This window comes from Cucurbita maxima, unplaced genomic scaffold (assembly GCF_002738345.1).
Source record: "Cucurbita maxima cultivar Rimu unplaced genomic scaffold, Cmax_1.0 Cma_Scf00027, whole genome shotgun sequence".
NCBI lineage: Eukaryota > Viridiplantae > Streptophyta > Magnoliopsida > Cucurbitales > Cucurbitaceae > Cucurbita > Cucurbita maxima.
In genome coordinates this window covers 668,185-684,484 of record NW_019272043.1, presented here as the reverse complement: position 1 = coordinate 684,484, position 16,300 = coordinate 668,185, and the positions used below count along the sequence as shown (strand labels likewise).

General features: G+C 35.5%; 2 protein-coding genes across 6 annotated transcripts; one reads left to right on the top strand and one right to left on the bottom strand.

Moving 5' to 3' along the window:
- Positions 1-4,174: 4,174 nt before the first annotated feature.
- Positions 4,175-8,049, top strand: LOC111499708 (asparagine synthetase [glutamine-hydrolyzing] 1-like). Its single transcript, XM_023151342.1, has 13 exons — positions 4,175-4,382; positions 5,037-5,175; positions 5,274-5,369; positions 5,499-5,640; positions 5,736-5,926; positions 6,023-6,184; positions 6,275-6,355; positions 6,445-6,666; positions 6,755-6,889; positions 6,960-7,040; positions 7,129-7,215; positions 7,349-7,456; positions 7,537-8,049. The coding sequence occupies exons 1-13, from the start codon at positions 4,303-4,305 to the stop codon at positions 7,774-7,776; spliced, it is 1,764 nt and encodes a 587-aa protein (XP_023007110.1). The 5' UTR covers positions 4,175-4,302; the 3' UTR covers positions 7,777-8,049.
- Positions 8,050-8,434: 385 nt separating this feature from the next.
- Positions 8,435-15,591, bottom strand: LOC111499614. Of its 5 annotated transcripts, none has more exons than XM_023151219.1 (11): positions 15,147-15,586; positions 12,007-14,742; positions 11,806-11,922; positions 11,635-11,736; positions 10,837-11,081; positions 10,429-10,515; positions 10,218-10,317; positions 9,750-9,954; positions 9,545-9,680; positions 9,074-9,084; positions 8,435-8,932 (listed from the first exon to the last, which is right to left on the bottom strand). In XM_023151219.1, exons 1-11 carry the CDS (start codon positions 15,234-15,236, stop codon positions 8,889-8,891), a joined length of 3,873 nt encoding a protein of 1,290 aa, XP_023006987.1. In that variant the 5' UTR covers positions 15,237-15,586; the 3' UTR covers positions 8,435-8,888. The 5 variants fall into 5 exon arrangements, with proteins under 5 accessions (XP_023006987.1, XP_023006984.1, XP_023006986.1 ...); XM_023151216.1 differs by having other exon boundaries at positions 9,042-9,084; positions 15,147-15,583; XM_023151218.1 differs by having other exon boundaries at positions 9,042-9,084; positions 11,635-11,723; positions 12,108-14,742; positions 15,147-15,581.
- Positions 15,592-16,300: the final 709 nt, after the last annotated feature.

Genomic DNA, 16,300 nt, shown 5'->3' with positions numbered 1-16,300 from the left:
ATCTTAAACTGTGACTTTTAGTTTCTGGTAAGGAGAACAAATCGAATTTTTCTCCTTTAAAAGTAAAGTATTTGACTTGTACTCATTGAAAAAGAAATGATACGCAACGTCCAAATACTCCACCATCTACATAGTTTTCAAGGACCACTCTTAACCTAAAGTTTACATTTTTTTAATATTAATTATATATACAATTATATACCAATTCAAACATAGCTTAACTAGTTAAAAAACATATTCTTCACCAATAAAATATAGGTTTGAATCTCATCACTCCCATGAAAGTATGATGTACAATGTATCATCACATTCACGAAAACGTAAAGCCTAAACATCGATATCTAAACGGGTATGAATTAAATCACCCGAAGAACATAGGATGATTTTCCACTATTACCCTTGGTTATTTTAGATGAGAACCGTTCATCTCATTTAGTGGTCATAACCCAATTAGGGCCCCTCGTTGTCATGTATTTTTCAAGGCGGATAACAGAGTTGAAAATTTGACGAGAATAATTTATATTTATTTTATTTATTTATTTATTACTCCATAATTCACCTTTATTTTAAAAACCTACCAATATGAATTATTTATTATGACGTTTGCTTAAAAAAAAAACACACATGGATTAAATTGGTGGCCTTGTTCTTGAGAAAAAAACAAAAAACAGAAAACCAAACATGTCTCCTCTTTTAAGCCTATCATTATTGGAGGCTAAGCCGGTTGGTGGTATCCATGGGGTACCTGTCTTTATTGCGACTTCTCGTACTCTGTAATTCATTGTGAGGCCTCAATTTTGACAACAATTATTACCCACGTGGATAGTGTCCGAAACAAAATAGCTTAGTTTCAATACGTGTTTATCTTAATCGACACTACATGGGTTAGTCCAACACCGAACTAGACCGAACCTACTTTAGAATATCAAATGGATTTATTTAAATTATACAAGGCACAAATCCCAAAATTTATCAGGCTTACTACTCATCGTGGGAATATACTGTGTATATTCCAACTTTCCTAACAACCTTTAAACTCACTGGTTGACATGTCAAACTTCCCACTTTTGTGTCTGGTACTATGTCGAAATTTAGAGGTAAATGTTAGTGGTACGTAGCATCCAAACTCGAGGTTGGACTAAAATAACAAGTCTTATGAAAATTAACTGTTTATCCATCCAAATGGCAGTTTTGACGGTAAATGCAGCGACAAGGTGGTCTGTAGTGACCACTAAATTATAGTTTACCATATATATTATATTTGATATTCTATTATAAGATATTTGTGTTTCGGTATCTTTCCATTTATTGTTATTTCCATTTATTACTCTTTCCATATCCTTGTAATTTGTTTGTTATAAATAGATAACTTTCATACCATTTAGGTGTGGTGGATTAAGCAAACATCCTCACTAATTCTTTGAAATAACCTGTTTACATTCTTGTTAACTTTCTAAATTATTCTTTGTTAGAACCTATCTATGTAGAAGAGAATACTCTATATCGAATTGTAAGATAAACCCTATGGAGCTCCATCCTGTATTTGTATGTATCCAAGTGTTCCACTGAATTTGTCTTCTTATCTTAAAGTTTGATGGTTGGAACTTTGAACTTTCAATGAACCTCGGGAAGATCTACTTTTTCAATTCATAGCTTCTTTCAACATCGTTAAGCTTAAGAAATCTTCTTTTGAAGTTTACTAAGATGTTCCTGAGATCTCTTTGGACTTTGAATGGATCGACTTTCTATGGAGGCTTCATACATTTGCATCGATGTAGCTTATCGCTTCTACTTTATCCTTAATCAGACTTCGTAAGTTTGATCCTTATGTTTTGTCTTTTCAAGATATTGTTGTCATATTGTCATTGTCTGGTCAGCCTAAGTTTGGTACTATCGACACCAAAAAAATTTGACTTTGCGAATCCTCTTGGCCATGTTTTTTTTTTTTTTTTTTTTTTTTTTTTTTTTTTTTTTTTTTTTTTTTTTTTTTTTTTTTTTTTTTTTTTTTTTTTTTTTTTTTGTGAACATTTTCTCGTATGATTTTCTCGAAGGATCAAGTTTTGCTTTGGTTTTTTTTAGTATGAGTTTTTGTTTCTCATACCCTCCAAGCTTTTTCCTTTTTGGAATCTCGAACCAGTTCCTCTTGAGTCGTCAATGGATGAGCTTGGTTGTCCAACATTTTAAGGATCTAAACTGAGTATCGGTCTATTATGCTTATTCTTCTCTTCAGTTTCGTGATCTCTTCCTCTGATCAGCTTTGTTGAGTAGGAGGTCAAGGAAGTGTACCTTTCACGTGTTGTTTGGGTGTGACGATCCTTATCTAATTGTTACTATCAAGAACGTGATCTGCGAAAAAAGAGATACTTGTACACTAGTATGGTCTTGTCGTATAGACGCTAGATGCTTAAATTAGCCTAGGAGAAAACCAATGTAGTAATAATTTCTAAATTATGAATAGCTTACATTCTTCGAGTGGAAGAAAAAGTTCAGATAAAGGTGGATCAAGATCATCCGAACCGGGGGCATGTTGGGTGCATGCCCTTTCCCTTCGGTTTGGTGACCTAGTTTCCTTTGTGCTTCAGCCTATTTCATTTCCGGTTGGTTTTGTTTATCTTTTGGTACATAATAGTTTATAGCCTAACTAATAGTGTTTTATACATTACATTTACAAAATATTTAAAAATTTTATTGTAAAATTTATGGTTTCCTCTATTCAATATATTTTTATTAATTTTTTTAGGATACAATAAAAATATTTATTAATGTGGCATACAATTATCCAACTCAAATATAAAAAAATTGATTAAAAAAACATTACATATGAAATTACCTAATTACCCTTATAAAAAAGAAATTGACTTGATTTTCTTTATAAAATAAATGTAATTCTAACTTAATGTCGCATTTTACATGCTTTTTTTTATACATAATATATATATATATATATATCTGAAGGGACATTTGTGGATAAAGATTCGTAAAAAGTCAAATAAAGCCAAAATTATACGGATATGTCAGCCACGTGAATTCAGAAACGCAACACGTGGACAGTTGAAAGTGGTGCAAATATTTTTATGACCGAACACCTTTGTTTTTTTTGTTTTTTTGTTTTTTTTTTTTCATTTTTCTTAATTTTTTAATCTAAAACCCATTGCCGTTAGACGTTAACATAAACATTAAAAATGATTGGCCATTATTTTAATAATTTAAACTCGGTCGGATAATTATTTGAAGATTATAATAATTAAATTTGAGCTTAAAAAATTAAGGGTAGTTTAAATATTAATATATTGTATATCGTTTTCAATTTTTTTTTAATATTCTGTTAATTATAACTTTATTTAGTTTAAATTCATATTTTCATAAGTTACCTAAATGTTAATTTAAAAAAGGTTTTAAATTTTTTCTTTGAATCATTTTTTTAAAAAGTCATTTTTGACCAATAATAAGTAATGTTAAAATAATTTAAATCTCCTTGAATCCGTAATTTTTTTTTTTTTTTACTATTTATTGGAAATTAAATACATTTTTTTAACCTTAAAATTTTCAACTTAAACAACTCAATAATAAATTGATTTAGGTTGTTCAGATCATTTATTTAAATTTTTATTTTTTTAACAAAAATAAAATGTTAGTTTATATAATATCTATTTAGTTGTTTATTGAAATATTTAATTAAATTTTGTAACTCAAATATTGAAAAATTACCTTACATATAGTTAAAAATTATTTAGAAGTGTTGTTTGATAATAAATAAATAAAAATAATTATGAAATTAAATATATATATATATATTTAAAAATTAATAATAAAAAATTTAGAGAATTAATTAAGAATATATTAGAGTGGAATGATAGTTAAAATTAAAATGAATTATTTTTAGCTCATTAAATACACTAAAAAAGAAACAAAAATAAATTCAGAAATTTACTAAAAAATATTTTATTATACAAAACGTTTGACGTTTGTAACCCAAAGGTAAAACGAGAAAATTGGAGGTTCGAGGTAAAAAAAAATGACCTCCACAGACGAAACATATGCCGACACGTGGCAGCAGAGCAGAGTATCACGGCTGTGGTCCCGGAGCTACGTAGGATAGGGACTGGATAATAAACTAAAATGACGCCATCATTAACATAATCCTGGCATTATAAATGCGTGGCTAAAGCAGCGGAGTTTCTGAACATTTTCCAACCGTTCTATGTGTTAATCTCTCTCATTCGTATTTTGTTTTCCGTTTTCTAAACGGATTTTTCTTTCTTTCTTCTTCTTCTTCTTCTTTGAAAATTTCTTTCAGTCAGTATGTGTGGAATTCTTGCCGTTCTTGGTTGCTCCGATGATTCTCAGGCCAAACGTGTTCGTGTTCTTGAACTCTCTCGACGGCAAGTTCTTAATTTCCTCTGCATTTTTCCTCTCGTTTTTGTTCTTAATCTGTATGCCTGTTGTTGTCTTATGACTAACTATATGTGCATTTGAGTTTCATGGAACTTTTTCAACTTTGTAAAATGAAGAACAACGAAGAGGTTTTAATTTATTTGCTTGAAGTCCATTTCTCGTCGTCTATGGTCGGTTTTTAGGTTATTTTTTCAGATATCGAGGCTCTTTTTTGTACATTCTTGTTGTGTTTAGAGTTTGATATATCCGTTGTTCTTTTTACGCGCCTGTTTGTTGAAGAATGTAATAATTTTTTTTCCGAAAAAGAATGAACCGTGTTTGAAATCTAGTGTTTGTTAAATAGCAAGCGAAACGAACTCTGCTGATATTTCGTTGTAATTTCAAGTGCGATTTGGCATTGCTTGTCATGCAGTGATTTCCGGGGAAGAAAAAAAGTCTGCCTCGTTGAACAATTTTGTCCTGCTTCTGATTCTGATCTTTTAACTTTTAGCTTTTAGAAAGATGAGAGTTAGATATGATGATCTCTGCAACGACGCCGTCGGATAATTTGAAAACTAAAAAGGGAAAAGAAAACGAAAAGTTTAGTAATCAGTCAATTAAATTGCGATGGAATTGACATTAATCACTTGTTGGTTTGACAGATTGAAGCACCGTGGCCCAGATTGGAGTGGGCTTTACCAGCACACTGATTTTTATTTAACTCATCAACGTTTAGCCATTATCGATCCTGCTTCCGGTGACCAACCTCTCTTTAATGAAGATAAGTCCATTGTCGTCACGGTACTCTCCCTTACCTTTTTTGTTGAGCTCTTGGTTCCTGCATGAGTACACGCTCTCTCTTATCGTGCTGATGCGCAAAAGTTTTTGCCTGACATAAGGTCAACGGAGAGATATATAACCATGAGGAGCTGAGGAAGAAATTGAGCAACCACAAATTTCGAACCGGCAGTGACTGTGATGTTATCGCACATTTGGTATTAACAGATATGATTATGGGAGTTATTTTTTCTTGAATAATCTGATTTCCCATGAGTTAGCCATTTGTTGTGGTTCATGGGCAAAGGAGGATGGGATTATGATATTTATCGTTGGCGTCTGTGTAGTATGAAGAATATGGAGAGAATTTTGTGGACATGCTTGATGGAATGTTTTCTTTCGTGTTGTTGGACACTCGTGACAACAGCTTCATTGTTGCTCGAGATGCGATTGGGATTACTTCCCTTTACATTGGCTGGGGACTTGATGGTAACTGAAATCATTCTTAATCCCGTTGGCTCTTCCCTGTGTTTTGATCTAATCATCCACTGACATGTTCTTTAAATACTCTTAATTATGGCCAGGCTCCGTTTGGATATCTTCGGAGCTCAAAGGTCTGAATGATGATTGTGAACATTTTGAGACTTTTCCACCGGGTCACTTCTACTCTAGCAAGGAAGGTGGATTCAAAAGATGGTACAATCCAACCTGGTTCTCTGAGGCTATTCCATCGACTCCATATGATCCACTTGTTCTGAGACGCTCATTGGAAAATGTATGAACTAATGGGATGGATTTGAAGATATTTTATTAAGTTTAACACATTCTGAAATTCTATTAGGATAACGATCGTGCGTGTTAACTTATGCAGGCTGTAATCAAAAGGCTAATGACCGATGTCCCTTTTGGAGTTCTGCTATCTGGTGGCTTAGATTCATCATTGGTTGCCTCTATCACAGCTCGTCACTTGGCTGGCACAAGAGCTGCCAAGCATTGGGGTACACAACTCCATTCCTTCTGTGTTGGTCTTGAGGTAGGTTTCTATTCCTCAAAACACTTATGGATTATATACATAATGGGAGCCGTTTCTTTTAGAGAATAAAATTCATCCTCTGCTCTCCAGGGTTCACCAGATCTGAAGGCTGCTAGAGAAGTTGCAGACTTTTTGGGAACTGTCCACCACGAGTTCCATTTCACAGTTCAAGTAAAAGACATATCTAGAACTTTACAAGCAAACATATTTCACCCCTTTTCTTGTTCTTGTATTACCATCTTTATCTTCTTTTATAATAGGATGGGATTGATGCCATTGAAGATGTTATCTACCATATAGAAACATATGATGTTACTACAATCAGGGCAAGCACACCTATGTTTCTTATGGCACGAAAGATTAAGGCTCTAGGAGTCAAGATGGTAATTTCTGGTGAAGGCGCTGATGAGATCTTTGGCGGATATCTGTACTTCCACAAAGCTCCCAATAAGGAAGAGTTTCACCGTGAAAGTTGTCGCAAGGTATATAATTTTATGAAGGGCACCGCTGGATTTTTAAGGGGTTGAGGGGAATTGCATTATTACAGAGAGCTTTTGTTCTTTCTTACAGATAAAGGCACTTCATTTGTATGATTGCTTAAGAGCAAACAAAGCAACTTCAGCGTGGGGTTTGGAAGTTCGAGTTCCATTTCTAGACAAAGAATTTATTGATACTGCAATGGCCATTGATCCAGAATGGAAAATGGTAGGGAAATGAAATCTTTCTTAGCTTTATAGCCCTTTCGTTTCTCATCTAATCTTTTAATCTATTTCAGATTAAACGTGAACAAGGTCGAATTGAAAAATGGGTTCTCAGGAGAGCTTTCGATGATGAACAACAGCCTTATCTCCCTAAGGTCTGCCTTGGGAATCTTACCCCAGCTTTGAAAGAATATCCCATCCTATAACTTGAATAAGAATGTAACCCTTTTCTCCTGCCTGCAGAATGTTCTGTACAGGCAGAAGGAACAATTCAGTGATGGTGTTGGATATAGTTGGATCGATGGCCTTAAAGCCCATGCTGCTCAACATGTAATCTGTTAACCCCTTCCCTTCTTTTCCCTATTTAAAGTACTTAGAATGCCATTTCAAACAAGCCTTAATCGTTTAGATATAATGTTCATATGTTTGATGATAAGATTAAAGCTCAATACACACTTTTCAGGTGACCGATAGGATGATGCTGAACGCCGGACACATTTTCCCCCAAAACACTCCAACATCAAAAGAAGCATACTACTACAGAACCATATTTGAGAGGTTCTTTCCGCAGGTATGTTACTTCCATCAACGACAGTGTTACCCATGTGAGTGAATTTCATTGAACTTTGCACTTTGTATGGCTTTTTGCAGAACGCGGCTCAGCTGACCATCCCGGGAGGACCAAGCATCGCTTGCAGCACAGCGAAGGCTGTTGAGTGGGACGCTGCTTGGTCTAACAATCTTGATCCTTCAGGTAGAGCTGCACTTGGAGTTCATGTTTCAGCTTACGGAGATGAGGCAACAGGCGTCAAAAGCGTTGTCCCGCCGCCGATAGTGAATACAATTCCAAGAATGGAGGTCAGTGCACCAGGAGTAGAAATCCTTAGCTAGAATAGTAATAAAGTAGGCTCCCCCAGCTTGATGATGCTAAACCATGTCCTCCAAATTACATACCTTAAATGTATAAAATAACACGGGAGCGACGTAGTGTGAGGGTGTTGAGCAAGGGTGTTGTTACTAAGGGACCTTCTAAGGAAACTTTCTATCAATATTGTATTTGTGCTAGACTCTTCGGATTTATGTAATGTCCTTCCTTTTAAGAACATGTATGGATGTACATTTTAATTATATGATGTGATTACCAAAATTGCAAATTAGAATCAAGCCAGCTCAAGTTCTAGTTCATTTCTATTTTGGCTTAAGCTAATAGTTCTCACAAATTAGCAATATAGATAGGTATCGGATAGATAACTAGTTAGCACGTGGTACCTAGTAGCTAGTTTGGGGTATGAAAATTTAAACATCTGAGTGTTCTTCTTTGATTGAACATAATTACAATGCTGTTTTATTATTTTTGTTTTATTAATTTGAAACATTTTATCTATGAGGAACTAATAAATAATAATCTTAATCAAACTTGTTGGATTGTAAAGAGAGAGATTAAGCATGGGAACACATGTTTAGGATGCATTCTGATGAACCCTACAAGAGAACTTGTTCATGGAGACCAAATTTTTGGGTCGCTTCAACTTGTCCATACAGATGATAGAAACAAAATTTGATTCTTGGTTTTCCCTTCAAAATATCTGTTTCTCCACATGGCTTACCATTTTATATATCAGCCCCAACCTATTATTTTGGACAAAAAGGAAGTTCAATCTGATAAGCAGAGACCAGGCATCAATATTTACAACACCCAATCGTAGAAAACTAACCATCCAAACAAGCTCTCCCAAGCCTGATTCTGTACAAGAGAACAGAAACTAAACCCTAAACCACTCCTGCCAAAATTCCAAGTTGTTATTAATTCTAGAAAACAGGTTATGCACGTTTCTAATCACCATCGTGTCGTTCAGAGCACCGTCTTGCTGAGAGCACAATTGAGCCACAATCAACAACTGATCAACTTGCTTCTCCGCCTGTAGTACTTCAAATAATCATGAGTACTCTCTTGGAGACCTTCACAATGTTTGTAGCCTCCAGCCAAGCATGTGGGAAATTTCTCAATGTGGCTTGTATTGATTTGAAGATGATTCTTCAACATCCCCTAAGAACAGAAAGAACAGTCAATCAACATGTTTCTCCAACAAATAAATATGAGACGAGGGGAGAGGGTGGGATTGGTTAAGGTAGAATGATGAAATTTCCTTATTAACCTCCGAATTGGGGCTTCTATAACTGTTGTTACCTGCAGATATTCTGTAAAAAAATGTGAAGTAGGATCAGAGTAAAAGCAGATTTGAAGAAACTAGTGTGAAACACTTTCAAGTTCGAAGCAGAAAATGTTGCTCAAGCAAATTCAACACACCACTATGCGGTTCTCTCAAGAAATCTAGCCGTTTATCAAACTATGCCAGAAACTCATGCCTTATCTCTGGATATCCAATCTATTTATCAAACATCACTAATCCTCAACAAATCACATCAAATTACACATATGTTCCATGATTGTCCTCACAAAAGATCAAATTGAAGAACGGATCACAGAGCTCAAGATCTGAAACAACTAATGGTAGATGCAGTTAAATTTCATCTTCCATTGAAAACTCTTTTGAATCGGGCCAGCTAACCACTCCCATAAGTGTCAAATGGTTTTTTGAGTGCAATTAATCAATCAATCATTATTTTTGTAAAATTAGTTTGAGATGGGAAGTCATACCCCAGTTGTCCTTGACTCAAGATACTGCTCTCCTCAGCTTGTGCTGCTGGATGAAGTTCGGTTATTGCACTTGATCCACAAATATTATCAGAACTACTGCTGTTTTTATTGCCATCATCGTGAAGTTCAGACTTCCCTGCCAAAATGTGATGATCAATTATGTTTTTTAATTACACTTTACTCATAATAAGCCAGTGATAATTACCTGCTAATGAGCTAGGCACAACTGTATCCTTGAGCAAGAATTTCTGACACATTGTAGTCTCCTGGAAATCCAGGAAAGTAAAATTAAGAAACTCTAATCTCTCGGAATCATTCATCTTTGAAAATCCAAATGACGTAGTCCATGCATTGAGCACACTAGAAACAGCTGGCAAGACCAGCCTCTGAACTCCCAGTTCTCTCAGCCTCTGAAAATACATGTCGAACACATGAGATGTACAATAAATTCCGAGCCCAAGAAGCGCATGAACATCAACTTGGTGATGTCATGCCTCTATAAATTATAAAAAAAATGGCAGTAATGACAAGGCCATTTGACAACAATAAAGTCATTATCTATCCTCTAGACATTTGGAAAAGAAATATAAAGGAAATAAAGGAAACAAGGAAAGAGAACAAAAATATAAAGGAAATGAAGTCAAACATATTAGTGTAAAGACCGTATAACTACCTCTTCAAGCTCATTCATCAAAATACGACACATGCCAAGACGACGATACTGAAAACGTGTGCCAACAAGTGGTACTTCTGCCACTCTCTCTCCATAGACCCTAGAGTAGTACCCCAACATCAGAGGAGCAATAGAGATTAAGTGAAAGGAATCTCAAAGGAATGTTTAAATTCTAGGTTCTAACCATTATGACTGAGATAAATGTGCTTACCTTACAGCAGCAACACTGACTAATTCATCATTTCTTTCTAAGAGCACAGTATAGAAACCTTGAAAGTTCAACCGCTTAAGCTCTGACCTGCCAAGTCATAGACAACAAAATCAGGAGGACATTGCAAAGTAATCATAGCTGTGATCATGAACACCACAATTGTCCTGTACTCTTCTTAGCACCAACACCTGCCTTCATCCTGAAAATTTCATTCCAATTTTAAACTTCTCAAACTTAAAGATCATATAGAACCAGCACAGATATCCTATCTACATTTTCTTGTATATCTTTTAACAAGAAAAAAAATAATAACGAAAATAAGACCTAAAAGAGGTTGCCAATTTCAGAGTTCAAGTTGCAAGAAAAAACGACGGTAAAATAAATGTAATTTCTAGAAGTAAGTCTCACCTTCTGCTAAAAATCACATCCTCTACAATGTCTCTTCTCGTATGATGGTCCCTAACAGGTTCAAAACATTCATGCATCACGGAGAGAGCAATATTAAGCTTGCTCTCATTTTCTGTTACGGTCTCGGGATGAGGAGGATTGAAATGATGAGTATCAGAATTTGCGGCCTTCAGTAGTGACCAGGTTAGATTGTCACCACCAACTGGGATCGATTTTCCTAAAAGCTTTTGGAGGCCCAAATGTATCTGACACAGAAAATAACGACTAAGAATATAACATACGATTTTCATAACGTAATTTACACTTAAAACATAGAAATAATTGCTCCCCAGCAGCAGTGTTTTAAATAGCATCTCGATATCTAAACTTTCTCAGGAAACTGATTCTCTAAGGAGGCAAATTATGCAGGTGAAGTGGAGGAAGAACAATAAATTCCATACACTCAAATCATCTAAGTTTCCTACTGAATTGAGTTGAAAGAAGCCATCCATTGTAATTCTCAGAACCTAGTTCCTCCAATAACCTTAATTACCGAAGTCAATAGAATATTCATTTAGTAGGAAAATTGGAGTATCTATCCATTTACTCATGCTATCCAACACTTCATTAATCTGTTGTCTTATAACAAATGGCTCTTTCCATCATTTTGACCATGTTTAGAAGATTTAACACAATATCCAGCCAGCCCTTAAATATTTTCGTGACATCATTAACTGATATGACTTCTCAGTTAACTATGGAGTAGTAAACTCGCGATGGTCCAACTTTCTAAAGAAATGAAGAAGGGATGAGAACTACCTCTTTACAATGTTTGTTACAAAACCAATAAGTTTTAGAATAGCTTCCAGAGTTTTGAGTCCCCTTGATTCCTAAGCATTCAACATGATCTGCACAAAGAAACTATCCAAACATTAAAAGACAATATGCATGTTCTTATGTTGTGAAAGACTTTTTGGATGAAGTACCAACATTTACGTTCACACTGACAGCAAGTGAGGAAAGGGTTGTCAACAACATTGTTGTGTTCATATAATTCATTCTCGCCACAAATACCACAGCAACACGATGGACAAAACCAATCACCTTCTGGAACATCCTAAAATAGTCAACAGTCAACTAATCTCAAATTCCTAATATATTGAACCAAGAAACTAAGAAGAGAATATCTACCTTCAAACCAAGGCAGCTTTGGTGGAATGAAGATGGACACTGATCACATAAAATTAATGTGCCTCCAAATTGACAAATTGAACAGATATAGTCATTCTCACCTTTAGAAAAACCATCTCTCCCACAATCAAATGTTTCTCTTTGAAAGTCCCTGATCTTTTTATTGCACAGTTTCTGGCATTCTAACAAAGATTTTCCATCTTCGAACAGTATATTTGCAGCTGACCGGGATGAAGTGCTGCCAGCGTGGATTCCAAAACCATTGATAGTAAATACCTTTTGACAGCAGCAACATTTGATTCCACCACGAGATATCCTTCCTTCAGCCATTGGTTGACGATCCTTACCTCTACAGTAATAAACCTTTGTCCTTGGCAAGACCATATTGTTGTCTATCAACCAGGAGAGTACAGTTCTAGGGTTGTGGTGTGAAGCGCATGGAGTGACCACCTCAAGCGCTCTTTTGCTTGAGCGTGACACATGCATTGACCTACTATGTTCCATGTCATCTGAAAATTTATTGATACGCGCAGATGCACTTGCTCTGCTTAAGTTTTGCTCAACTGCTCCAGGACTCCTTACGCGCCGCCTCACATACTTTTTGCATAGGGTTTGGATGCCTGATTCATAGGCTTTACCATCCAATTTATGTCGGCTTTGGAGTAAGTTAGATGAAAAATCAAATAAATTAGCCATGCTCCTGAGTTTTCTAGTACTTCGAAATTTATCACGACTAAACTTCACAAGATCTTTGGATAGAGATGTTCTAGGAGACTCTCCAGAAAATGTTCTGATTGGACTTGAAGGCTTTGAGCATTCCTGTACATCCATATTACTTGCTGGAGAGTAAAATTCATTCCTAACTAATTGGCCCTCAGCCTTCTGTATTATGAATACATTTCTCAAAGGACTACCAACAAACTTGGTATTACTGTAGATGCCTTCTTCATCTAAACAGATTTTGCAGGCTGCTGAAAGTGACGCACAAGATCTGCCTAGAGGTGAAGTGTAGTACCATCTTTGCCTGTTTCCTTTACCTTTATTGTTGACAAGAAAACGCCATCCCAAAGATAATAGGTGCATTCTTGTCTTTGATTGCATTTCAAACATTTTCTTCTTTCCATTTCTGCCATTTCTGCCTAACCGACTCAAATTATAGTAGTCCACAACAGCTCTATGCAAAAGTTCAGGTTTTCCTAAAACGATATCAGAACCATCAAGAGTTGTCTCAAAGCAATTGTTGGGACTTGAACTCCTTTCTCTTTGTTCAAGGACCCTAGATGAGAGAATCACATGACATGAGTCATGCATATTTCTCATTTCATCTTTGGAAATAGATGGAGGGATCTCAGCGGAGGTTTCTTCCAAGAGCTTGCACACCTGGCGAAGCGAATAGAAACACTTGCCATTGGGGGAGGTATATCTAAAAATAGGCTTATCTGTCCTACATTCAATTTTCCAGCCAAGATATAAAAGATGTTTCCTTGCATTTTCGAGCAAGGCATGTGTAGGTTTTTCCCTATTCAAAAGTGAATATTCAAAAACAGCATCAGGGTATAATGCAGCATCAGGAAGGATTGTAGCATTAAGAGGTTCCCACTTGAGGGGGTTTCCATGTCCTGAGCATTTCAGCTGTTTATTAACATTTTGATGCAGGACAATTGGAAGTCGTTGATGGCTAATGGCACCAGCACCAAAATGTCCATCAGCATCAGAAGCTATGGATGGCGATGTTTTAGGCAGCATGGACAACGCTTCATCATGGCAGGAAAAACCTAAATCATTTGAAGTTTTCATTTTGGACTTATAATCCAATTTAGATTCTTCTTGAGCTAGATGAATATTAGTAAAATTTGAACTAGAATCCAATAAAGCACTCAAGCCATCGTGTTCGTGCACTTCTACCATTACCAAACCACGGTCATCAAATGCATTTTCCTGATTGAAATCATTCCTAATCACCATATCATTTCTTACAAATTCTCCTGTTATTGCAGTTGCATCAAAGCCAACTAAATTGGTCAATGGATTCTTGTTGATACAAACATCAGTTTTACCTAGTTCACTTCCTAAACTGTAGGAAATTTCTAAAAGCCGAAGCATTTCCTTTAGAGTAACATCTAAATTTTCATCAATGACCTCCATCGCCAACTCCTTCCATAAATCATTCATAGGAGAAGTCCACTCTCCAATCTTCATGAAACCAACTTTCGCCCGTACTTCATACCATATCTGCTTCAAAGAAACAGGAAGATAAGATTCTTTTTCACATCGATCGATTAACTCCAGAAATGACCAGGTCCCACGTATCTTCCAATCTCCAGTAGTCTCATCCCATTCCTGTGTAATACGCAATGTTTCAATTCCAACCAACAACTCATCACCCAAATCCGGAAAGAAAATCCTTCTCTCCACAGAACCATCTTCGTGATCAAATACAACACCTTCCCACCATGCATCCTGATAATACACATCAACACACAGTCCATAAGGCAAAGGCCACTTTCCAAAGTTAACCGTAGGTGGTATTGGCCTTATATGTCCTCGAACATTCGACTTCCCAATCAAGGAACTAACACCATCTAAACTGGCAGAGACGGAAACAACATCAACAAGGAAACCAGAACCATCATTAAGAAGAAGATGATGGTACTTGACGTGACGAACTCCACTGTTACATGCAATAACAGTCCCACCATGCCAAGAACCAAGAAAGCCGTCTTCTAAACTCCTCACCTGCCGTGTTTGACATTCATAATGTAAAAAGTCGAAAACAATGAGTGCTCGATCATAATCACGCGAACATTAGAGCAACGACCCACCGCCACGTACATACACAATAAACCTAGAGAGAGACCCCTAATCCCTTTCCACAGATACTATTTCACAAAAGCGTGCTCATAACAGGCAAAAATGGACAATCTTACCCAAAAAAGAATCCTCATTAACCTCAGAAGTTCTCCAAACCCCAAAATGAACAAACAAATAGGAAAAAAAACATTGATCATAGCAAAGAACAAAAAATCCTCTGAACAATAAAAAAAAAAAAAATCAGAATAGCAAACCGTACCCTTGAATTTCCAATCCCAAAACAGTGTAAAACTTAAACGCAATAAAAGGATGAAACGGAGTTACATTACCTCTACATTTTCATCAACGAGAAGCCTTCTCTCAATTCCGCGCTTTCTCTTCTTCCCAATGATCTGTACCTGAAGGTCCCCGACCGCCATTGAAACGGGAAAAAAAAAACGAAGAACGAATTCGTAGTAAGAATTCCCCTACCGGAAAATCGCTGAAACTACGAGATTAAAACAGAATTGAACGGAAAAACAGAGAGAAAAATCATAATGGAAAGAAAAAAGAAGAAGAAATTGAGAGACCCTTCAGTTATACAAAGCGATGAACTGTTCCCTTCCCACTCCCTCTGATACTTTGCCACCAAGGTAGCAAGGATGGAGACTCCAATGATCCCATACGGCCGTGCTCACAGTAATTAATTCCAATCATAAAACTATTGGTCCACGTCATTAATATTCCACCTCCCCTTTACGTGGCGGGTGAATACGTTTTGTTTAAAATATTTTGGGGCGTATTCTGTCATCGTCTCTCGCAATCCCATGCAGTTGTAAAAAATTAAAAGCAGGAATAAAAATGAATTCGGAAAGTGCGTGATCTACTGGGTGAAGGCGCATAATACCATTTATGGGGATCTTTTCAATTAGGATAAAATTTGGTAGCTGATTTTTTTTTGCAATTAATAAAAATATATTGTCAATATAAATAAGCCTAAATATGTTATTTACTTCTTTATCTAATTTTATATTTATTTCAATTCATTGTAAAGAACGTTCGTGATTTGATTAACAAATATTAAAATACAAAAAGTATTTGCGCTATGTTTTCTTTTCATAGTTTAATGTAATAAAAATGTTATTATTTTTTAAATTATATAACTTATATAATGATAAATCGCTTTATTATTTAGAAAAATATATATGTAATTTAATTTAGTTAATTTAGAATCTAAATGTTTAAATTTTAATACTTGTATTTTCAATAAATTTTTAAAATATGGTAAGTCCAACTAAATTTAACATTATTCTTAATTCTCTAAACACGTTTTCTCTTATAAGTTTCGTATTTTTCATGATCTGAATTTAGGTATAAATCACTTTTTTTTTATTTTGTTATGTCTTGTCTTTTCGAGAACGAGAATCATTTTTATGAAGAAAAGGAATTGTCTTTATGGAAAAAAAAAAAATCTTGAAACAGATTCTGGGAAGGAACGGGAAAA